Here is a 24,450-nt window from a genome sequence, read left to right on the forward strand (position 1 = left end):
ATGGCAGTACATGAATGGGAGAAAACAGGATCCAGGAGAGCCAATGACACCGCGTGGGAATAGAGTCCTTTTTCAGCACTTGGGTGTTCAGCATGACAAGAATCACCTGGTCAGACATATGTCTGTGAATCCCAAACTGATGTGGTGCTGGGGGACGTGGTGTCCTTCTGTTGGGGCTGAGGCACCGAGCTATGTAGCCCGCAGGACTCCAGGAACCAGTGAGTCACGGTCACCAAGGAGTGCCCGTGACGTATCTGGGGAGGTTTCCCAAGAAGCGCTGGAGGAAATCTCTTTGGTCTTCCACACCTGGAAAGGCCTCCGAAGACAGGGCTCTTTCTCTCTTTCCCTTTGACTGGGTGGTAGATTCGATCAGCTCTGCAGCCCACACAGGACCGGGGATCACTTTGTGAAAACAAGTTGCCCACTTCCTACAGATAGAGAGACACAAGCTGTGGGGGCAGGGGTGGGGGTGAGTAAGGACGAAAGGGAAGGGGTGGTGTAGGAGCCCCCTTCCTCCTTTGAACTCGAGCTGCCGGGTGCCACACCTGCAGGCTGGTGCCCAGAATTCGCTGCCCTTGCTTCCTGCTGAGAGGAGGGCCGGCCCAGGGAACGAGCATTGTTCCCAGACCCTGCTACGGGAGAGCCCCATGGCAAGGCAGACAGAGACCGTGGCTGCTCCCACTGCAAAAGAGGGAACCAAGGCCCCCAGATGTTACAGGGGCTTTGCCCAAGTTTGTGCAACTGGTGGTCAGGCCCTGCTGTCTGGCAGCCCCTGAACGCATCACATGATTTCCATTGCACGGATTTTTAAAAATCGTGACTTATGAACACATCTCTTTATCGATGGCTATTGAAGCGGATTCCAATTTTTTAATATTATGATGATCAGAGTCTCTTTTTAAAAAAATGCTGTTTCTTTTTTCCAAACTTTTTTTTACCCCCAATTATAAAAGTCACACACGATTGTTGTAAAAATTCACACAACACAGAAACATATAATGCAGAAGTGGAAATTCCTCAGAGTAATTACCATTAACAGCTTGGAGTATATCCTTCGGGATCTTTTTCTATGCATACACAATTATGTGCAGAGGCATTGATATATTATTAGAGAAAAAAATCAAATTTGCAGAATAATAAGATTCGATTTTTTTATATTCTGTATCTTAGTTATTACATATTACACTTTATAAGATTTCAATTTTCTGTTTAAAAGAGTACATGCAGGAAAAATCTGGGAGAAAAGAAACTTTTAATGCCAATTTTACATATTTCCACAATGTTCTGTACTTAGGTATTCAAAAGACGGCTTTGTTGGCGTATAACCTATATCTATTTCCATATATACATACGAAAGTTGGCATTTAATGAGTACAGCTCAGTGATTTCCACACACTGAACACAGCCATAGGAGCAGCTGAGATGGGGGAACAGGACATGCCAACCCCCCAACTTCATACTCCCTCCTACAGAGCACCCTGCAATATGGGTAAGCATACCCTGACTTTAACGTAGATTTGCTCTGCCTGTGTTTATTGTGCTTGAATTTTAACAGTGACCAGATATTGCATTTAAAACGAGGATAATCAATACAGATGTTATTAAATATATGCAGGTGTAGTGGCCATCATTTGATGCCGGCACGTATGGGTCTCACTCATCCCCGAACAGTTGCATGGAGTCCCTTGTATCACAACTGATCTGTCTTTTCCTGATGGACATTTGGATTATTTTCAATTTTTGGTTGATAAGCAGCACGACAAAAACCAATTTGATGTGTATTTCTTTGTGCATGTAACTTTGAGATGTGTATTTTTTAAAAAAAGATAATTGCAGAGAGGTGGAATTGCTAGTCAAATGATAGCTAGATTTAAAAAAAATTTTTTAAAAATATTTCTCCATAACGGACCTCCAGAAAGTAGTAAACCCTCAGTTCCTTCTTCAAAACAAAAGTCAGGTGCTGGGTGCAGACCTCGTCACCGCAGCCCCTGCTGCCGGCAGCCAAGCCTGCTCCAGCTCCCTGGGCAGACCGAGCCGTAGCAGGGGGGCTGCTGCACAGAAAAGAGACGGAGGTGCACCCCCCTCGTCCCCCGGCCCCCCCGGCCCTGGTCCCCCAACCTCACCCCTGTGTGAATTTGCAAACAACTAAACACAATTGCAGAGACAGCAACAGGGGGATGCTGTTAGACAGCAGAGCCAAGAGCGGGAAGAGGGGCCTGGAGGCCTGCTCTGACTTCCGCTGTGGACTGGGTGTGAGCCTGCAGCGAGGGCAGGTCGCCCAGCTGGGCTTTAGCCTCTCTCTCTCTTTTTTAAAGATTTTATTTTATTTGAGAGAGAGAGTGTGAGAGAGGGAGAAAGGGAGGGAGCACAAGCAGGGGGAGGGGGAGGGGCAGAGAGAGACGGGGAGGGAGAAGCAGACTCCCAGTTATCCGGGATGATGACCTGAGCTGACACTTAAAACCAACAGAGCCACCTGGGCGCCCCTGGGCTTTAGTCTCTGATCAGGAAACGGGATGTGTCGGAGCAAGAAGCCCACCTTAAACATGAACCCTAGGGGAGCCTGGCCCCGGCCGCCCTGGCTCCTTCCCTGCTCCCAGGGACTCTGGGAGGCAGCCTGTCCTGGCGTCCTCAGAGCTGATGGACAGAGAGTGTTTGCTTCTCTCAAGCACCTCCTGTGCCGACACCCTTCTCACTCCCACCCCCCACACCTAGTTCTGCGCCCTTCACTCCACTGGCAGCATCTCCGATGCCCCCTCCCCTCGAGCCATCTTTCCTTTCCGGTTTTCTGCGGCTGCCAGCTGCCTCTGGGCAGAGCCCGGTTTGCCGCAGCCCTTCCTCAAGCGCACCTCCCAGCCGGCCAGGAAAAGCAGGTGGGGCTCTGTGCTCCGTTGGCCTGCGCGTGGTGCTTCTGTGAACGCAGCCTGAGGCTGCATTCATTTTGGCTCAATAGCTCTTACACTGTGAAAGCACGGGGCGGGGGGGTGGGGGGGGGTTAAGACCAGATCCCCCCGGGGCTTTCTCAGAAGGCACGAGAGCCTCATCTCTTCCAGCTCAGCATTTTCCCCTTGCATTTTCTTCCCCTGTCAAAGCTGAGAGAGAGAGACCCTGATGCCTTTCACCTTCTCTTCAGTGTAAGGTCACCAGTCTGTGGCTGGGAGTCCCTGGGATTCCAGTCTGTAGGCTACTGAAGGTGGTTTTGAGTGGCCAGAGGAGGTCAGCCCCTGGGGCTCCTGCTGCCTGGCGCTGGGTCCCTGGGGTGCCTCCCAACCTCTGAGACTCTCTCTATGTCTACAGCACGGACGACAGCATGTCGTGGGGACAAATGAGGACAGGCGCATTTTATCCTTGTTATTTCTTTTCAGCTGAGCATCAACATCTTTGCTGTACAGATGGGCTTTGTGCTTTTCCATCACAGGACCCATTTGCATCTTTTATTCAGGACTTTATTTTTACAAACAAGGCATTTTCATAAAAAGAACAGAAAGTGAGAGAGAAATATACAAGCCATGGGAGAGCAGAAGTGAAAGCCTGGGAAAATTCCTAACAGGAGACAAAGTGATTTCCCATTCTCAAAGCCACAAGTACCCAGCCCCAAAAGGATGTCCCCAGAGACTGAAGTAATTACAGGAGTCAGGTCAGCCCTTCACAGAAGCTGGTTTCCAAGCTGGGTCTGGTCTCTGGGGTGAGGGCAGTCAGCCCAGCCTGGGAAGACCAAGGAGGAGCCATCCCAGCGCCATCCCATGAGAGACTCAGGACTCCATGTCACTGCCGTACCAGGGCAAAACAACCCACAAGACTGGGGCTGGACGGCCAATACAAAGGTCCCAGCCCATCCCAGGGGGAGTAGGGGGGCTGGAAGTGGTGTCATGGAGGCATTTCCTACTCCATCCTCCAGGGTTTCCCCGGGTTGCAGGAAGTGTTCGGGGGCTCTGAAGCCTTCTCTCCGTGACTCCCGATGACCAACTAACAAGTTGCTCCCATGTGTGAGGCCCACAGAATGAACTTGCAATAGTGAAAAGCAGGCAACTTCAGCAGGTCAGTGAAATTTCCACAGTGGAGTGAGTTGAGCATGGCCCTTCTCTCTCATTTTTCCAGATCTCGCTCATTACTGACCAATGTATTTTTGTAGCAGGATCCCAAGCGCATATTTTTTGCTCATTTATAAAACCTGAAAACAACAGCAAGTTGAGACACCGCTTATTTTCAGGGAAATAATATGAATTTCTTGTAACAAAGACAAATGACATGTGAGGATGGAGGGCTGCACTTCCAGTAAGGAGACTGGGGCCAGGAGTTTTCTGTTAGTAGGTTTTTAGGGCCCAACTTAGTCATTAAAAAAAAAAAAAATTAAGAAGTTCAAAAAACAAAGCCCAAAGAAGTCTAGCTTTGAATAGTGTTACTTCCTGCAGTACCTTCTAAGAGAAGCTATTCACAAATGTACACTAAGGCGCCAGAAGAAGGAGGCTTGCTGATGGGAAGATTTTCCAGGCTCAATTTTAGGCTGGGGAGCATCTGCCCGAAATCGCAACTCGAGTTTGGAATAGCTGATCTGCGAGGCCTGTGGACTCTTTAGCCCACACCTGGATCATGGTAGCAAAACTAGATGTGGTTTCAAACTTTGTTTTAGCCACAAACCCTTTTGTTCAAATGATGTCTCACAGGCGAGCTAACTACAGGTGGCCGATGACAGCAGTACTATGAACAGAGGATGAGGGAGCTCACGGCCCCCCATGACCCCCCATGACCCCCCCAGCTCCTTCCCCACCTCAGTGGATCCTCAGAACCCCTAACTTCACCAGCGCATGAGGTCCCCTAAAACTGGCATCAAATCACTGCAGAACAAGTTAAAATGAAGGGCTGAGTGGGGGCAGTCCCCTGATGGGGACTCATTCTCCATTAGAGGTCACCATGGGGAAGATGTTGAACAGAACATTCTGCAGATCTAGGCTCAGACAAGTACACTCAGGTTACTGTCTCTTAGGTAGGGGATAACTTCTAAGGCCAGCACGTAAAATTGTGAAAACTGTACACAATCAAAATGATCACTGAAAGTCGCCGTAAAAAACAGCAGGCATGTTTCAGTGACTATCTCTAGTCAAGCAAATGTGTATACAAATATAATGTATATAATAATGTAGAGAATATAATACAGAGTTTATATGGAGCTAAATTTTCAGGTATTTAGGAATACATTTTGTCCCTTGGTTGTTTGGATGGTAGAGCTGACTTTCGTAAGTGGCATGAGTTTGTGCTTTGATTCTGTGGGACCGGGCGGAGCGCTTTATGGGTATTACCCCAGGTAAGTCCTCGCAAGAGCCATGAGGTTGGTACTGTTATCCTGTTTTACAGATGAGGAATCAGAGGCTCAGAGGCGTGAAGTGACTTGCCTACAGTCACATGGTTGGTGAGTGGCAGACAGGATTCAAACCGCCACGCCTGAGCCAGATCTCTTGAGCACCAGGCCCTGTTGCCCTCTTCAATCTAGAGGCTTGATGGGCTTTCTTTTTTTCAAACACCTCTAGATGGAGGAGATTGTCATTAATGAGAGAGGTAGATGTGGAACAGTATTTCGAGGAAGAGAAAGCGTCCGAGAACACTGTGCATGGCCTGGCTGAGGCCTGGCAGTCCCTGAGGCTGGGAGCAGCTTCTGGCCGCTGGCCTCTCAGGGCCTCCGGGTGTCTGCCTGCGCTTACACAGCTCAGGGGCCCGAAGAGCCAGTGCTTTTTAGCTGCCATGTCTGTGTGACTCAGCCTTTTGATCTGCCAACTCCTACAACCCAGGTGGGGTCCAGGGTGGAAGACAGACCAAGGCAGCCCAACAGCTCACACCAGCGGGGAAGGAAGCAGTGAACTGACTTGGCTTCCAATCCAGTCCTGCCCTTTAGTATCCCAAATGCTTTGAGCAAGTCTTTCAACTGGTCTGTGACAGTAACCCTCCTATGTCCTGCAGGACCAGGTCAAATGAAATGCTGGGTGGACAAGAGTTTGGGCTACCCTACTGTGTTCTATGCTTACAAGAATTCTCTGTGATCGTCTCGAAGAGCTTCTCTCCGTGCTTGAAATACACTTGAACACCACCCAGTATTTTCGTTTGTTTACACGATTTCTCCTCCCGAACTATTTATACAGTCTAAGATTTTTTGCAGGTGGGGTCTGGCTTTGGCTCCCTGCCGGTAGAGGCTGTGGCAGCCGCAGGGGCCGAGGAAGCCAGGACCGCACCCAGGGCCGCGTCCCGGGCACTTTTTCAAGGTCCCAGGCACTTACTGTTTCAGGAGGCGAAGCCGGGCTCTCCTCTGCAGACCTGGAAGAAGAAAACAAGGACGTGGGTTGCTGTGGGCTGTGGGCCGCTGACACCAAGCCCCTGAGAGCGAGGGGGGAGATGACGGGGACAGCCAGCACCTCAGACCACTTCCCTAGTGCCAGGCTGTGCTCCAACTTTACGTGCTTTAACTCCCGTCAAGCTCACAGCAAGCCTATGACTACTACTCTAAGTACCTCCATTGGGCATATGGGGACACTGAGTCACAGAGCATGTGTGGTATGGAGTAACTTGCCCAAAGTCATGCAGCTAGTAAGCAGTAAAGGTAGAATTTGAACTCAGTGAATTTACTCTGGTCTGTGTGTCCTTAAACAGGCCAATTTGCCCTGTGCAGCAGGTCAGGAACGAGAGGCGCGCAGACAGGTGGTCTTAAGCTACAGTGTGTGCATTCTAGGGGGATTGCAAGGGCTCCCACTGGGATGCGGAAGAAAGTGTGAGCATGCCGATTTACAGGCCTATCTCATCTTTTATTACTTTTCAGTTATGAAGCACCTTTAATAGCATACTTAATATATGCAATAAATACACCTAATTGCAGTTTGAGTTTAAAAACTCTTTTTTACTAATGAGATCTCTTTGCAGTTGGGGTTCATTATTTAACAATTTTTACTAATGAGATCCTTGATCAAAATGTTTGCAGACCACTGAACTTTAATGGGGACAAAAGGATCGTTTTGTGAATGGCAATGTTATGCAAAAATATGTTCATGACATATTTCTGGGGGACAGGGTCTCTAACTGCTATCACAAGTTTCAAGGGGTCTGTGACCTATATAAGAGTCACTGATCTAGTCCATGCCCCTGTGAGCCACCCCCTCCTATTTTATAGAAGCCCAGAGAGGGTCAGTGACTTGCTCCTGGTGGCACAGGTGAGCAGAAGGGCCAAGGGTAGAGCCCAGGGCTCAGGGCAGGACTTTATAAACGGCAACCCTGGGAAGTAGGTAATATTGTTACTCTTGGATGGGGCGGCCCAGGCTCAGAGAAGCCAAGGTCCCTAGATCAGCACACAGTGGGGTTGGATTCAAACCCAGATCTATCTGACTCCAGAGACTGGTTGGTCTCTGACCCCTGCAGCGTGGCCTCAGGCTAAAAATCACTTCTGCAGCTTTCATGGGTTGGAGGCGGGTGGAAACTTCTGCTATCTGTCTGGCTTCCCTAGAGAAAGACCGACGCTCAGGGACACCTCCAGCAGCAAAAGGAGTCGCCACGGTGGCCCAAGAGGGCACAACTTACAATGTAGGTGGATGGCCACTCCCAAGGACACCAGCAGAAGCAGGACTCCAGCCACCAGGAGGCCGAGGATGAGGGGGTCACAGGACAGGCCTGGAAAAGACATACTTACTGAACATTTGAGGCATGCACATAAAAATACAAAGAGGGAAAAATCACCCGGAAGTCCCACCTCCCAGAGAATACCACTATTTGCATATTTTTCTCATCTTTCTTTCTAGGTACTTTAAACACACGGACATAATTTTACATAGAAAATGCTATGTCCTGCATCATCATTTTAAAAACTAATTAAACTCAGGAGCTACTTATGTTCAAAGGAGATAATTTTCATGCCTGGCAATGAGATTTTTACTATTTATTTTTAAAGTTTTATTTTAATTACTCAAGAGATAGCTGAATATATTTTCATTGTAAAGGATTCAAGTATATGGTTAGAATGCTCCTTGGCACGCTAGATCCTTCACAGGAAAAAAAATCCCATGGTAATTTGGTGCCTTTGTCTTTGCATTTACACATACATAATTTAAACAGACACATACAGGTTTTTTTTAAGCATATAGTGGCTTATACTGTCCAAATTATTTGGCAAACCATTTTTTCTTCACTTAAATGTATCAGGGAGTGCCTGGGTGGTACAGTTGGTTGAGCCTCTGACTCTTGGTTTCAGCTCAGGTCGTGATCTCAGGGTCATGACACTGAGCCCGGAGTCGGGCTCCACGCTCAGTGCAGAGTCTGCCCAAGACTCTCTCTCCCTCTCGTGCTGCCCCTCCCCCCTCCTCTCTCTAAAATAAATAAATAAAATCTTAAAAAAATATCTCAGCACACAGAGATTTTTTTTTTTGCAGAGTAACATTTGCAGTTTGGACATACCATGGATTATTTAGCCAGCGGATGAGTATTTTTTTTTGTTTCTTGTGTTTTACTTTTACAAGTAACCCTGCAGAGAATACCCTGGTACATTCTTCCTAATGTAGAAGCCAGCTCGAGGCAGATACTGAAAACAGGATCTGCCAAACCATCGACTACGTCCATTTAAAGTTGTGATAGACACTGTGAAGGGCCCTCCAAAGAGCCTGCACTGATCTTCATTCCTAACCACCAGTTCTGTACCTCGCCAGCCCTCGATATTATCAGTGTTTCCTTTTGGCCAGTGTAGTGGGTTTAACACGATATGTCACTTCCATTCCCCGATGATGTGTCAGTGTCAGCGTATTTTCATATGTTAGCTACTTGAACGACCTGGCCTGGCCTTTCTTGCCTTGCCAGGGTTTTGGGGTCCCCTGAAGCTGAGCAGTCACCACATCGTTCCTCTCAGTGTCATCTCGAGGGACAGCCTGAAGCCTTAGGGAGCAGGCCCTTCCCCAAGGTGGCCATGTGGTTTCATTCACAAAGACAAGCTTTGAGCTCTAGCTGGGTGCCCCCCAAGATGAGTGCCTTATATATAGCACCTCGTTTCATCATGCCAGGCAAATATCCCAATGTTACAGATGAGGAAACAGGTTCAGAGAGGCTGAATCACCTGCCCAAGGTCACACAGTATAGGCGGCGGTAGACAGGGTTTCAGACCTAAGCCTGGTACCCTGTCCCATGGCCCCCACCCCCAAAGCAACCTCCACCTGCTTCTTCCCCAGTGCCCACCTGGCCACTTTCACACTCATCCTGGTTATTCTTAATAACCTACTAATGTTGGATTTGCATAATTGCCCTGGGATTTTACTGAGGGTCGATATAAGAAATGATGCAAGAACTTCAAAGACCTTTGTTCTCATCACTTATAGAAATGTTAGTGAATTCATTATTGTTTAGCAGTCCTTCCAGAAGGATGAACAGGGCAGATTTCTTCTAGAATTTAACCCTGGGATGAAGGCTTTGAAGCCTGGCGTCTGGGGTTGTTTCTTTATATCACTGTGGGGAGCAGGGGTTTGGTGTCTGGTTATCTGGAGTATTCCCTCTGGTGCAGCTGGCTTTGCTGCTTTTCTAGAATCACAGCACAGACCCAGTTTCGGCACCCTCAACTTAGTGGCCCTGCTGTATTTGACTTTTTTGTCGTTGTTTTGTTGTAACCTACCTGAAATCCTTTAGGCGAAGTTGCAGGGCATGGATATTTTTTTTTTTTTTTTTAAATTTTATTTTATTATATTGTGTTAATCACCATACAGTACATCCCCAGATTCCGATGCAAAGTTTGATGCTTCATTAGTTGCGTATAACACCCAGTGCACCATGCAATACGTGCTCCCTACTACCCATCACCAGGCTATCCCCTTCCCCCACCCCCTCCCAGGGCATGGATATTTTATCAAATGAGGTCATTCTATCTCCACCTTTATGTTCCCCAAGACTGTGCCCTTCTGCATATGGGTTCTGATTTCCTCTATCGCTGTGACCCCATGGGGAAGCTTCCTGCTCTCATCCCCTGAATCCCATTAGATGCCTCCCCTCAGGTTCTTTCTGTTACTTGATGTGTTTAACACCGAGCAACCCCAGTGGCTCGAGGCAGCTCTAGTGTGGCGGCTTGCCGTCCGTCCTATGGGTAGGAGCAGATGACACTTTGTCACCAGTATCTTCTGGGGAGTGGAGGTCAGAATTTTTCCAGAAACACGAAGCGTGTGTGTGTGTGTGTGTGTGTGTGTGTGTGTGTGTGAGCTCCAGCTGCTCTGTCTGGTGCGTATAGCACAGACAGGCCAGTATGTTCGCTCCTTCACAAACACATATCAGCACATATGGTGTGCTAGGTCCTCTGGTAAGTATCCAAACTGAGAAACTTTGAAGTTCCTGTCCTTTGGGTTTGGTATTTTTGTTTGTTAATAGTTTTACTGAGATAGATTTTACCTATAAAGTTCATCTGCTCCAAGTGTATAATTTAATGGTTTTGGGTATATTCATAGAGTTGTGCAATCACCAATCACCACAATCTAATTTTAGAACATTTTCATCTCACCCCCCCAAAAATCCTGTACCCATTAACAATCACTCCCCATTCCTTCCCAGCCCCCCAGTTTTAGGCAACCACTACTCTACAGTCTGTCTCTATACATGTCATATTTTGGACATTTCTTATCAATGGGGTTGCGTAATACATGATCTTTTGTGTCTGGCTTCTTTCCCTGTGTGATATTTTCTAGGTTCATCCATATTGTAGCTTATATCAGTAATTCACTGTTTATTACGGCCAAATAAGATTCCATTGTATGGATATTCCATGTTTAGTTCATCTATTCATCAGCTGGTGGACTTCTAAGTTTCTACTTTTTGGGGATTATGAATAATGCTGCTGGGAACACTGGTGTGCAGGTTTTCGGGCAGCCATAGTCTCCATTAGGTTTTCCCTGTGATGATTTGTAAGCGTGTCTCCCATGAGACTGTGAGCTGCTGGAGGAAAGGACTGTGGTCATACTCAATTTCCCTTCTGACCCCAGCTTGGCTGGGGCCAGAGAAACAGGCTAGAGACCACACATAGGAAGGGCTTGCAGAAGGAAGGAAGGAAGGAAGGAAGGAAGGAAGGAAGGAAGGAAGGAAAAGAAGAAGGAAGGAAGGAAGAAGGGAGAGAGGGAGGGAGAGAGGGAGGGAAGAAAGACAGCCTGCTGTGCTTCTGAGAGTCCAGGAAGATGGGAGAACTCACCCTTCTGGATCACTGGGCTTGGGGACCGGGACACTTTCTTCTTGGTGCTGGGCTTCCTGGTGGGCTGGGCAGTGGTGGGAAGGACATCAACTACAGAAAGCAAGCAAGACACATGTAAACAGTGGGTGGAGTTCCAGACAGAAGTTAAAATCTCATTACTTCCATCCAGGTACTAAAAAGCCCCTATGACTGTTTCCTGGGCTGCTACAGGCTCTAAGGTTACAGAGCAATAGAATTCTCTAGGTGTTTCCCCAACTCTCAGACCTATCTGAGGGCCTAGGCAGGGGGTTGCTCTGGTGTCCAGGAAAGAGAGGGGCTCTGCACCCACATGGTCCTGAACAGAGCCCCAGCCGCCCTGATTAGCCACTGTGTGACTTGGGGCAAGTCCTATCATTGTTCTGTGCCTCAGTTTCCCCATCTGCTGAAATAAAGATGACTCCCAGTTCCTTCTCGGGATTGTCATGAGAACTAAAGGGGACAGCATGCCCAGTGAATTGTGTTCCCCTTGGCTGCAGCAGGCTCCCCCTGGCCAAAGACCTTGAGCGGAAGCCAGAGTTCCTAAACGCTTGACAAGACCGGCCCCTCAGCCAACCTGGCAATTCCTAAGTGGTTGGAGGAAGCTCACAGAAAGGAGGTGGATGCCTTTTACCATATGTACAATACCATGCGGGTTGCAGTGGGGATTTTCTTTCCTTCTCAAGTGTCTTGACGAATCATATACTATCAGAGCTGAAAGGACCTCTAGTCTGAACCATTAATTTCAAAGATGAACACCAGTGATATGAGGGGCTGGCCCCGAGGCCCCACAGAGCAAAGTGCCCCTCTGGCTCCCCAACCCCTCTCCTGACCCCTGGGTGGGTCACTCCTCTCTTTTGTTCTAGTCCAGTGTCACACTCTGATGGGCTGGGGCAGGGCAGGGGGACAAGCATACGGAGCCAAGGGAGGCACCGGAGGCTTGAGGTGCTAAGAATGGTGTGGGCACTGGGTGCTGCCGAATCCAACCCTTGTCTCGGTGAGGTGAGCAAAGACGCTTCATTACAATGACTTCCTGCAAAACAGTAGCAGAGGGAAGATGGTGACACCATAAATTGAAACTCCAGCGTCAAGGGGACAGGGAGGGGCAGCCAACAAAATGGTCATTTCGGAGCTGGCCAATCTTCCCTATAAAAATCGGACACTTGGACCCTTGCCAGCCTGAGTGTCCTCTGGGAAGTGGAGATGACACGCTCTCCTCTGCCTGCTTCAAGGTTTCTGGGAAGAACCAACTAACTCGAACGGACACCTACTAAGTCCCACCACGTGCTGGAGGCACAGCCAAGTGCTTCGAGCCCGGCAACCTTGGGGACGAGCGCTAGGACCCTCATCTGAGCCCCGAGGAGGCCTAGGCTCAGAGCACTGAAATAGCTTGTCCAAAGTTCAGGAAGCCTCAAACAGCTCTACCAGGATCTGAGCCAAGAGACCCTGATTCTAGGCTGTCACGACGCCACACCGCCTCAGGTGCAAAGGCTTCTTGACGACAAGTTAGGCCCATCAGCTTGAGGCCCTGGACCGTCACAATGCTGAGGGAAACTAGTGTAAAAGGGGAAGGACACCAGCTACGGTGTTCCCAGAGTGTGTGGGAGCCTGGCCCTCTGCCCGGGCGGCCCAGCAGTGTTCCCTCCTGTCCTCCTCATGGCCCCGAAGGGTCCCTTCCCTTTACTTTATACACGAGGAGGCACCAAGGTCTCTCGGCCAGTCAGCAGGAAGCCTGCAGGGGAGCCAGCTCTGTAGGACCTGAAGTGTCTTGGCTGGGCTCCGCGGTCTGGGTCTGATGAGGGGCTTGACAGGAGGCTTGTTCCATTTTAATTTCCTCTTGCCCAGAACTGGGTCCTGTTGATGATCCTGACTCCCCTTGCCCCCCATTCAAATCTCCCCACTTTTCTCCTCTTTGAAAAGGACAGGACTTTTGAGCCCATGGTATGGTGAAGCGGCCCTCAAAGGGTCCCATCTCTCTCCAAATACTTTCTTTACTACCTGAGCTTCCTCCTTCAATATGTGCTGACCTCTGGCAGGAGGGGCAGGGTGCGACTCCGGATACCCTGACTCTGGCGAGGTGACATGGGTGCGGGCACGTGCTTTGGGAAGGGTCCACTATTCTCAGGGAGCTGAGCAGCACGAGGGATTTGGAAATATCAAAGCCAGGAGCGAGTGGGTGGTGGTGTAGGTGGAAGGGAAGCTTCTAGAAACCAGTTTTGTTTATTTCATCATCTACCTTTCTCAAACCCCAAAATCTCATGAGTGGGAAAATGTGGGGCTTGTAGAGACAAAAACAATAAACCAAACCAAAACCCCAACCCCCCAAAGCCCGATTTTCAATAGAGGAATCAGTCAACGCCCTGCTGAGGATGTCTCGCTTCTTGCCCAGACTCTCGCCCCCGCCCCTATCTCCTGATGAAGACCCAAAGCTGGCGAGATGGGACAGCAGCACCCCTCTGTTTCTGTCTTCCTAATTGTGCTGCTGTCCCAGCAGTCCCTGTATCTTCCCATGCTGAGTGGTCCAGTTCCTGGGGCAGGGGGTCCCCTTGTCATTCTTCAGCCCCCAGCCTGAGAAGAACCCAGGTGAGCGAGAAGCAGGACAGTGGGAGGAGCGCAGGGGGACTGCCGGCCATTGGCTGACGTGCAGAGGGGCAAAAGCCAGCTGCAGGCCTTTGAGAACTTCTGCCATGATTCCTTCACACCTCTCAGAGCTTACTCCTCACTGTCCAAGAGTGCGGCCACCTGCCCCCTGTGCCCCTGGCCAGTGTCACTCAAGTTGTACGGTGTGTAAGAAACACATCGAACACTTAGTATGGAAAGGGAATGCAAAATATTTCAGTAATAATTTTTATATTGATTACAAGTTAAAATGATGATATTGTTGATAAAACTGGGTTACAAATATAGTATTTAAATTAATTCTGCTTGTTTCTTTTTACTTTTTTTTAACATGGCATTAGAAATTTTTAAATCACATCTGTGGCTTATCATCTATTTCTATGGGGCGTGCTGACTTAACTGCAGCTTCTTGGGGTTGGAGGGGGCCCTGGAGGCCAACGGCAGCCCCGTGAAACAGATGAGAAAACTGAGGCCCAGGGAGCAGAGGGACCGGGGCAACAGCACCCAGTGAATATGCAGCAGAATTTGCAGCTAGTCCTGGGGCCCAGGCTCCTTCCTCCTTGTACCTCTGGGTGTAGGTTTGAGCCACAGGCCCCCCCATTCAGAATGTAAAGGGCATCCACCAGCCCTAGAAATGCTCTCACTGGGTATGTCCATGCAGTGTGGACCTTCTTTCCTTGGTGGGAATTTCTGAGACCACTGTCAGGTCTGGGAACAGAGCCCAATCTGGGCAGAGCCTCAGGTAGGCCTGATGTGGCTGAAGGACAGCGCTGCCTTGGCCCCAGAAGCAGCAGCAATGCTTCCAAGCGTCCCATCTGCAGTAGGAAACAACTTCTTACCTCCCAGGGTAGATGGCCGCGGGAACTGAAATGACCACATAAAACGCTGGCCTCTGCCTGGCCCTGGGTCACTCTGGTCCTACCAGCTATGGCGCTATTGCTCCTGGCTGGCATCCTGTCCTGCAGCGCGGGGCTCGAGGAGAGCGGAGAAGCTCCAGGGCCTGGCACGCACCCAGCAGAGAGCAGGCGCTCCAAGCGCGTGGACAGCATCGAGCTAGATTCTTACCCACACTCAGCTGAGTTCCCTTCCCGAAGGTCAGCTCAGGGTTCCCAATGGTCATGCAGAAGTAGATGCCACTGTCTGCAGGCTTCACGTTTGTGAGATTGAGAATGGAGCGGGTTGCTTCCGGAAACACAGTGAGCTTCTCCTGGTCCACCTCTTGGCCATACACAATCCCTTTTATGGAATCCCAGAAGGCCAGGAACTCGTGGTGACTGTCCGAGCTCGGAGCCTGGCGCTGTCTCAGCCAGTAGATGCGCGTGCTAGTGGGGGAGGTTCTGGCTTCACAGGACATTGTCACCATTTGTTTGGTCTGAATCACGATGGACGCAGGCACCTGCTGGAGCGGCGAGCTGCCACGCAGAGCTAGGAGAAGCAGAAGGAGCAGAGATCATCAGCACGTTGTCCCAGCCATGGTTGCGGGTCTTCAGAGACACAGAGTCAAGCATGGAAGGAAAGCCGTGGAAGAACCTGCCCAGTTGCAGGGCCAGGGGCTGTGCAACCTGCCTCGGGTGGCTCCCCGACTCAGAGCTCGAACACCCCACCTCCCAGCAGACCATCTGCAAGGCTGGTGTTTCTTCTGAGAGGCTTTACAGAGGGGACGGGGACAGAACTGCCGTTTATTGATTGCTTATATGCCTGGCTCTTTGTGTAAATGATCTTAATCCAATCTCAAACTTATTTAGGGATATTTATCCCCATTACACAGATGAGGAAACTGAGGGATGAAGTTACTTGTTCAAAGTCCCACCAACAGCTAGTAAGTGAGCTGGGATTCAAACTCAAAAGATTCAAATTCTTGAGTCAAAGCCGGTTGCCTTTCACCTTGTCCTGCTGCCACTCTCTGGACAGACCTTCAACAGGCTCCAAGCAGGTACAGGAGACTCAGCAGCCCCGAGGGGCCCCAAATCAGAGCCCGAGCCCGGGGCTGGTCCGGCCAATCTAAAAGAGGGCCAGCCGCCCTTTCTGCAAGATATGCTCAAGCATGCTCAAACAAGAGGAACCGCTATTGTCACAGGTGCTACTACAGCCTGTCAATTCTCAGCCTCGAGTGTGACAGGTCACTGGCTCCCCGTTCCCGCAGGAAAGGACAGACAGCCCGGAAGCAGCCCGGGGACCTCATTTTAGTCTCAAGGTGGGAAGCATCGACGAGTAGGGGATTGTTCATGGAGAACTAGACCAGAACACGGAGACCTGGCCTTGAACCCAGCTTCTGCCCCCTACCCGCAGTGGGACTGCAGGAAGTCAAGGAGCCTGTCTCTGCCCTTTAAGAGGAGGGCAGCTTGGGGGCACTGTCCTGCTTGCCTGCGAGGGTTAGAACGTCCAAAAAACCCACTGCAAACGGTAAAGCGCTGTACACGGGTACATCATTGTCTACGTGGCTCACACACCAGGGGTTGTTACAGGCACCAGATGACATCTTAGGACAGATGTGAACGGGTCCTTCACAGCCAAGTCCAACACCCTGAATCTGACCTGGTGAGCCTTCCGTGTTAGCAGTGGGGCAGAGGGAGATCCTACAGCCCGGGGCAGAGACCCAGGAACTGTGAGGCCCGGGAGGGCACAGGAGTCCCGAGGGTGTGTGTGTGTGTGTGTGTGTGTGTACTTAAGGGGAGCTGGCCTACCAAGGCAGCAGCCTAGAGTCACCATCCTGCCGATGCTTGTGTCTCGGCTTCACGGCCCCACAGTGGGCCATAAATGTAAGCTTTTGCGCTCCACTCACAGGCCACTCCAAGCTTTGCGTGCATCCAGAATGACAAGGGGCCTGGTGCCCACGTGCCTGCTGGCCTTCTCTTTTCTCTCTAAACACCGCCCTGCCTTTTCAGCAGAGTACAGCTTCTTCGCTGTTTCTGGGTCACTGACATCTTGGGGGAGGTAATAAGAGACGACGATGCCAATCTTCACTGAACTGTGCCCAGCATGGTGCATGCATTATGTCACGTAATCCTCACCAGATCCCGTTTTCCACCCATTTTATGCATGAGGAAACAGAGGCCCAGGAAAGCTAAGGACATGCTCAAGGTCACACAGCCTGTATGTGGTGGATCCAGATTCAAACCCAGGTCTGGGCCCCAGAACCTGAGCTTTGAGCCACTCCCTGAATCAAGGAAACATGTGATTCCCTCCTGGATCGCCATCATGCCCCCCTGTGCACATAGTGGGTCTGCAAATATGCAGACTCCTGAAGTTCTTGCAAGAAAGCCCAGAAGCATCTCCTGTAGGAATAAAGGGGCCCAAAAGCACTCTGGGCTTTGTGTGTAAGTTCCTTTTCCTGTGTCCTGACATGCAGGCTTGCTAGCTGCGACACACCCTGGTCTCTCTTGTGGCTCTGGAGGCTGAACACCCGGCCGGGGCCAAGTCTATCTCTGTGCCGGACACAGAGCCAGGCCTCCCTACCCATGCGGTCTCATGTGATTCATTTCACCCTCTCCCAGTGATCCCGCACTCAGAAGGACCTGCTGTTTCTAAAAGGATCAGCAACAGCAGCTGGTTTTGAATGGCCTGGACTAGCTTCTATTTGAGATGCGGTTGAGCTCACCGCATCAGAGCAGGGGGCTGGCAGACCTTGTCACCGCTGGCAGGATGACTAGCTTTGGGCTTTTGGGGGAAGAGAGCAATCAACCGCAGGTTAGTGGGGAGTCTGGAGTGTGGAGGGGCTTCTCCCAAAAGGCAGCCTGGTTGGGCTTATGAGAGGGACAGTGCAGACTCCCTGCTACATTCCAACGGCAACATTCCAAGTCCCGCATGGCTGGCTGGTTCTGGGAGCCTCAGCACACAGAACACACAAGCCAGGGAGAGCTGGGGACACAGGGAACCCCGAGGGAGTCCTCTGCCACACCGGTCTGAGAACGGGCAGTAGCCGGGTGTCTGGCAGAGTGTACCCCAAGTACTTCCCCGGAAGTACTACAAATGTGTCTACAGAATCCTGGGCCAAGTATGGGACATCAAATCCAGAGCCGAGCCTCTGGAACCTTCCTGGGGGGCACGCCCCTGTGGGAACCCTAGACAAAGGCAGTTTTTTCCTTCCTCTCTGTACCTCCTTCCCCTTTCCCTTTTCTTCCTTCTTCAATCCTAACCCCCCTTCCCTCTCCTCCAGACTTTTGGGGGAGAGTAGCCTCAATCCTGGGGCTCAGGGATCCCTGGAGTAATGAAGTCGAAGGATGAACTTCTTTTCCACCCCCAGGGTCTGTGCCCACCGCGTCCGCCTCCCGGGGGCCACAGCCGTGGCCTCTGGGATCTGCATCCTACCGGGACAGCCTTTTCTAAACTTTACGGCTCAGGCTCTTCCCGGGTCCAGGGCTGACCACCCGTTCCAGCCCGCACGCCGCGCGAGGCTCCCCGTCTTACCTGCGATCTGCGCGGCCAGGAGGAGCCAGAGCCCCGGCTGCATCTTGGAGCGCCCGGGACACCTGATCCCAGCGGGACGCGGCGGAGACCGTCCAGGCTGGCGGTGGGTGGGGAGCGGGGCGGAGCGGGGCAGCTGGGGCGGGTTGTGGGGGGAGGGACGGGAAGGACGGGCCGGGAGGGGTGGGGGAAGGGGTCCGGTGTGAGCTTGGCAAGGTCTCCGCCCTCATCCTTCCGGCATTTCAAAGGTCTTGGGTGCGTTTCCAAAGAACCCGCTAGGACCCCATGCTTTCCGATGAAGAGGTGACACCGCTGTCCTGCGCCACGCAATTGCAGGTGTGTGATCGATCGCCTTCTGCCCTGGGAGGGTCATGAGTCCCTGTGACACTTGAGGCTACTGAGGCTCACAGAAGTCAGAATACTCAGGGTCCCCCAGACATGCAGTGTGGAGCTGGACCCTAATTCTGGTCACTCTTTTCTCTCCTTCCTTCCTCAACCTCCTCCCTCTTCCTTTTTTCTTTTCTTTTCTTTTCTTTTCTTTTCTTTTCTTTTCTTTTCTTTTTTTTCTTTTCTTTTCTCTTTCTTCTTTCTTTCCTTCTTTCTTTTTTTTTTTTTTTAAAGTTCTTTTCTTTCGGAGAGGCCCTCCGGCTCAGTGGGGCCTAGAGTGACCAAGACCCAGGCTTTGCCCTCAGAAGACATGAGCAGACATTTCTCCGAAGAAGACATACAAATGGTCAACAGACACATGGAAAAATGCTCCACATCACTTGGCATCGGGGAAATACAAATCAAAACCACAATGAGATACCACCTCACACCAGTCAGAATGGCTAAAATTACTAAGTCAGGAAACAACAAATGTTGGAGAGGATGTGGAGAAAGGGGAGCCCTCTTACACTGTTGGTGGGACTGTGAGCTGGTACAGCCACTCTGGAAAACAGTATGGAGGTTCCTCAAAAAGTTAAAAATAGAGCTACCCTATGACCCAGCAATTGCACTACTAGGTATTTACCCCAAAGATACAAATGTGGTTTTCCGAAGGGGCACCTGCACCCCAATGTTTATAGCAGCAATGTCCACAGTAGCCAAACTATGGAAAGAGCCTAGATGTCCATCGACAGATGAATAGATAAAGAAGATGTGGTACACACATACACACACATATACATACACAATGGAATATTACCCAGCCATCAAAAAATGAAATCTTGCCATTTGTGATGATGGAACTAGAGGGTATTAGGCTAAGCGAAATAAGTCAGTCAGAGAAAGACAAATACTGTATGATTTCACTCATACACAGAATTTAAGAAACAAAACAGATGAACATAGGGAAAGGGAAGGAAAAATGAAATAAGATGAAAATTGAGAGGGAGGCAAACCATAAGTAAGAGACACTGAACTCTAGGAGACGAACTGAAGGCTGCTGGAAGGGCGGTGGGTGGGGGGATGGGGTGATTGGGTGACGGGCATTAAGGAGGGCGCGTGACGTGATGAGCACTGGGTGTTATATGCAACTGATGAATCACTAAATGCTACCTCTGAAACTAATTAAAAAAAAAAAAAAGACCCAGGCCTTGCCCTAAGGGGTGCACACTTGTGAGGGAGGGAGTGCTGCTCCTACAGCCCAGCCAGAGGCCAGAGTCTCCCTCAATATTTTCCTTGTTCCCATGAGCAACTGTGAGGCTGAGCATAGACAGGGCAGACAGCCCTGGGGAGACCCACACTAGTGTGAGCTTTTTTTTTTTTCTTAATTGAAGTGAAATTCACATAACATAAAATTAGCTATTTTAAATTGTACAATCCTGGGGTATTCAGTACATTCACATGGTCATGCAACCACCACCTACTTCCATCTAGGTCCAAAACATTTTCATCTCCCCAAAAGAAATCCCTGTATCCATTATGTAGTCGCCTTCTATTTGTCTCTTTCTCCTAATCTTCCCCTGGTCTGTATAGATTTACCTATTCGGACATCTCATCTAAATGGTATCAAACAGTATGTGGCCTTTTGTGTCTGGCTTCCTTTACTAGCATAACACTTTGAGGTTCATTCATGCTGCACGTAGCGTGTGTTAGTACTGCATTCCTTTTTACAGCTGAGTAATATTCTGTTGTATGTCTATAAGACCATTTGTTTATAGATTCATCTATTAATGGGCATTTGGATTATTTCTACTTTTGGCTATTGTGAGTAAGGCTGCTATAAACATTCTTGTACAAACACGTATTTGAGTACTTGTTTTCAGTTCTTTCAGGTATATATGTAGGGGTGTAATTGCTCAGTTGTATGGTATTTCTATGTTTAACTTTTTGAGGAACTGCCCAACTGTTTTCCATGGAGCTGCACCATTTTACATTCCTACCAATCATGTATGAGGCCCTAATTTCCCACATCCTCACCGACACTTGTTACTTTTTTTTTTTTTAATATATCCATCTTAGTGGCTGTGATGTAATATCTCATCGTGGCTTTAAATTGCATTTCCCAAATGATTAATGTTAGACATCTTTTCATATGCTTATTAGCCATTTGTATCTCTTCTTCGTATGTCTATTCAAATTCTTTCCTCTTTTTAAAAATTGGGGTGTCTTTCTGTTACTAAGTTATGAAATCTCTTTATGTATTTTGGATACTCTTCTCTGATATAAGATTGGAGAATATTTTCTCTTGTACTGTTGGTTGTCTTTTCACTTTTAACGTTTTTAATGAACAAAAGTTTTTAATTTTGATGAAGTTCAATTTATGTATTTTTCTTTTGTTGCTCATGCTTTTGGTGTCATATCTCAGAATCCATTGCTAAATCCATATTTACTTTGATGTTTTCTCCTAAGAGTGTTATAATTTTAGGTTTTATATTTCAGTTATTGACCCATTTTGAGTTTGTTTTTGCATATGGTGTGAGGTAGGAATCCAATTTCATTCTTTTGCAAGTTGTCTTGGCATCATTTATTGAAGAGACTCTTCTTTCCCCATTGAAATCTTTGCACCCTGTTGAAGGTCAATTGACCATAAATGTATGGGCTTATTTCTAGATTCTCAGTTCTATTCCACTGATCTATATGTGTCTTTATGCCAGCAACACGCTGTTTTGATTGCTATAATGGGAGGGTCAATTTTATATCAACTTGGCTAGGCCACGAATGCCCAGATATCTGATTAAACTTTATGTAAGGGTGTGTCTGTGAAGTTGTTTCTGGAAGAGATGAGCATTTGAATTGGTGTATTGAGTAAAGGAGACGGCCTTTCCCAGACGGCCTTTCCCCATATAGACGAGTATCCTCCACTTCACTGAGGACATGAATAAAACAAAAAGGTGTAGGCAAGTTAGATTTGCCCTCCCTCTGCCTGCCTGCCTGAGCTGGGACATCTTTCTTCTCTTGCCCTCCACACTCCTGGTTCTCAGCCCTTTGAACTTGGACTGGAATTTACATCACTGGCCCTCAGGGTCTTAGGCCTTCAAACAACACCACCTGCTCTCCTGGGTATCCAACTTTCAGACAGCATTTCATGGGACTTGTCAGCCTCCATAATTGCATAAGCCAATACCTTGTAATAAATCATATATATATATAAGGTATCCTATTGGGATATATATAGATAGACCTACCTATCTATTGATTCTATCTCTCTGGAGAACCCTTACTACTACGCGTAGCTTTGTAATAAGTTTTAAAATCAGGAAGTGTGAAAAAAATCAGGAAGTGTGAGTTACTTAACTTTGTTCTTCTTTTTAAATGCTGTTTTGTGGGCACCTGGGTGGCTCAGTCAGTTAAGCATCTGCCTTTGGCTCAGGTCATGATCCCAGGGCCCTGGAATGGAGCCCTGCATAGGCCTCCCTGCTCAGCGGGGAGTCTGCTTTTCCCTCTGCTCCTCCTCCCTGCTCTGATCTCTCTCTCTCTCTCTCTCACACGCACACTCTCTCTCTCTCAAATAAAACAAATAAAATCTTAAAAAAATAAAAATAAATATTGCTTTAACATCTAGGGTCCCTTATATTTTCATATGAATTGGAAAATCATCTTTTCCATTTCTGCAAAAAAACCTATTGGAATTTTGATGGGATTGCATTTAATTTGTAGATTGCTTTGGATAGTATTGCCATCTTAACAATATTAAGTTTTATAATCCATGAACACAGGATGTCTTTCCATTTAATTGAATCGTCTTTAATTTCCTTCAGCAGTATTTTTTAGTTTTCAATGTATAATCTTTGACTTTCTTCGTTAAGTTTATTCTTTGATATTTTTTGGGGGGATTCTATTATAAATGAAATTTTAAAAAATTTTCCTTTTTAGACTGTTCATTGCTGGGGTATAAAAACACAACTGATTTTTGTGTGTTGCTTTTGTACCCTGCAACTTTGCTGATTTTATTAGCTCTAGCAGTTTTTTTGTGGATTGAGATTTTTCTATATATAGGATCATGCCATCTGAGAGTAGAGATAGTTTTATTTTTTTCTTTCCAATTTGGATGCCTTTAATTCTTTTTCTTCTCTAATTGCTCTGGTAAAACTAGCAATATAATATTGAATAGGGGCGATGAGAGTTGGTATCTGTATCTCATTACTGATCTTAGAAAAGTTTTTAGTCTTCTATCATTGACTATGATGGTAGCTATGGTTTTTCGTAAGTGTGTATTATCATGTTGAGGAAGTCCCATCCAGTGTTAGTTTTTGGAGTATTTTTTACCATTAAAGGGTACTGGATTTCATCAAACGCTTTTTCTGCTTCGATTGAGGCTTTTTTCCCTTTGTTCTATCAATGTGGTAGATCGATTGTCTTATGTTGAACCAACCTTGCGTTCCTAGAGGGGGGTCTCACTCCTTGCACTGAATGGAGACTTTCTCCTTGCAGAGCACACGGAGGGAAAGAGAACAAAGTGAGCAACCTCTTTGTGTCATTTAATATGTCTGCGCACTGCTTAAGGTAACATTTGGAAACAAAGGCGGGCGGAAAGAACAGTGGGTCAGGTCTCAGAGCATCTTGATTAGAATAATTTCTTGGTTCTTCCAGCCCCCAGGCCTTGAATTCCTCATCTGCTAAATGGGGTTAAGATACCAGCCTTGCCTGCGTAAGTGGGTTGTCATCAGAGACAGAGGAAATCAGCGATCTGATTTTAAATTGTCAGTTGAACTTCCAGAAGCTAAGCCAAGCTTTCTGAGTGAGTAGGAACCTCTGGCAGGGGGCACACTCTGTCAGTTCATGGGGGACTATGTCGATTGTCTCAACATTTCAGTGGGGAGGAGCCACCGGCATTTTGTAGGTGGGGATCAGGGGTGCCAGATGTTCTGCAACTGTGGGATGGTACCAGTCAGCAAACAATGAATACTCCCCAACCTCCAAGATTCTCAAAGTCCTTCCAGGCCTACATCCAGGTGAGTTACTCGTCCATCATGACCCGAGCCCAGAAATGAGCTCCGTTTTATAGATGAACAAAGCCTTCCTTGCTTCTTTCTGTCTTTGTATCTCATTCTCTTTCATCTTAGTACCTGGAACAACAATTGGAATTTAATATTTGTTAACTAAATGTAGAGGTAAATGCCTGTTTTTCTGTTGAGTTATTTATACTTTCTTATTAATTGGTAAATGCTATTTGTCTGTTAAGGCTATTATCAGTTAGGGCTCAATCAGAACACAAACTGTTCCACTAATTTAAACAGAGAAAATAAATACCAAAAAAATTAAACTAATAAAATGTTAACTACCAAAAGTGGTACAAGGCAACTCTGAGGCAGGGATTGGCAAACTTTTTCTGTAAAGGGCCAGGTGGTAAATAGTATAGGCTCTGTGGAATATTTATGTATAATAATACAGAATACAAATCTCCACAACCTTTGTACTGATAAAATTAAAAATATAACAGTAGGGGTGTCTGGGTGGCTCAGTCAGTTAAGTGCCTGACTCTTAATTTGGGCTCAGGTCATGATCTCAGGATTGTGACGTGGAGCCCTGAGTGAGGTTCTGGTGTCGAGGGGGTGGGGTGGGGTGGGTGAGTCTGCTTAAGATCCTCTCCCTCTCCCTTAGCCCCTCCCCCATTTGAACTTGTACTCACACACTGTCTCTCTCTAATAAATAAATCAGTGAAATCTTTTAAAAATAATAAATAAAAATATAATAGTAAGTGAGTACAAGCTTTGGGATAAAGTTCTTTAATGAGAAGAATGGGATGCACTTTGTTGGGATAACATTTTGCTTAGTTGAGGTTCAAATATAAGAACTATTCTTAGATGAGGAGC

The 24,450-nt window shown here is 48.0% G+C and overlaps 1 protein-coding gene and 1 long non-coding RNA gene across 3 annotated transcripts; one reads left to right on the plus strand and one right to left on the minus strand.

Annotated features, from left to right (window-relative positions):
* CD8B (CD8b molecule) lies at positions 1 to 18,346 on the minus strand. 2 transcript variants are annotated; one of them, XM_034659486.1, is made up of 6 exons: positions 18,215 to 18,346; positions 14,873 to 15,232; positions 11,174 to 11,263; positions 7,552 to 7,641; positions 6,264 to 6,300; positions 1 to 449 (listed from the first exon to the last, which is right to left on the minus strand). In XM_034659486.1, exons 1-6 carry the CDS (start codon positions 18,255 to 18,257, stop codon positions 230 to 232), a joined length of 840 nt encoding a protein of 279 aa, XP_034515377.1. In that variant the 5' UTR covers positions 18,258 to 18,346; the 3' UTR covers positions 1 to 229. The 2 variants fall into 2 exon arrangements, with proteins under 2 accessions (XP_034515377.1, XP_011227135.3); XM_011228833.3 differs by lacking the exon at positions 1 to 449 and adding an exon at positions 3,427 to 4,168.
* On the plus strand, positions 18,180 to 24,431 carry LOC117802006. The gene is made up of 4 exons (XR_004625003.1): positions 18,180 to 18,317; positions 18,460 to 18,547; positions 23,069 to 23,140; positions 23,228 to 24,431. It is a non-coding gene; the product is annotated as an uncharacterized LOC117802006 (long non-coding RNA).
* Positions 24,432 to 24,450: the final 19 nt, after the last annotated feature.

Source organism: Ailuropoda melanoleuca, chromosome 4, assembly GCF_002007445.2.
Source record: "Ailuropoda melanoleuca isolate Jingjing chromosome 4, ASM200744v2, whole genome shotgun sequence".
In the NCBI taxonomy this organism is placed as follows: Eukaryota; Metazoa; Chordata; class Mammalia; order Carnivora; family Ursidae; genus Ailuropoda; species Ailuropoda melanoleuca.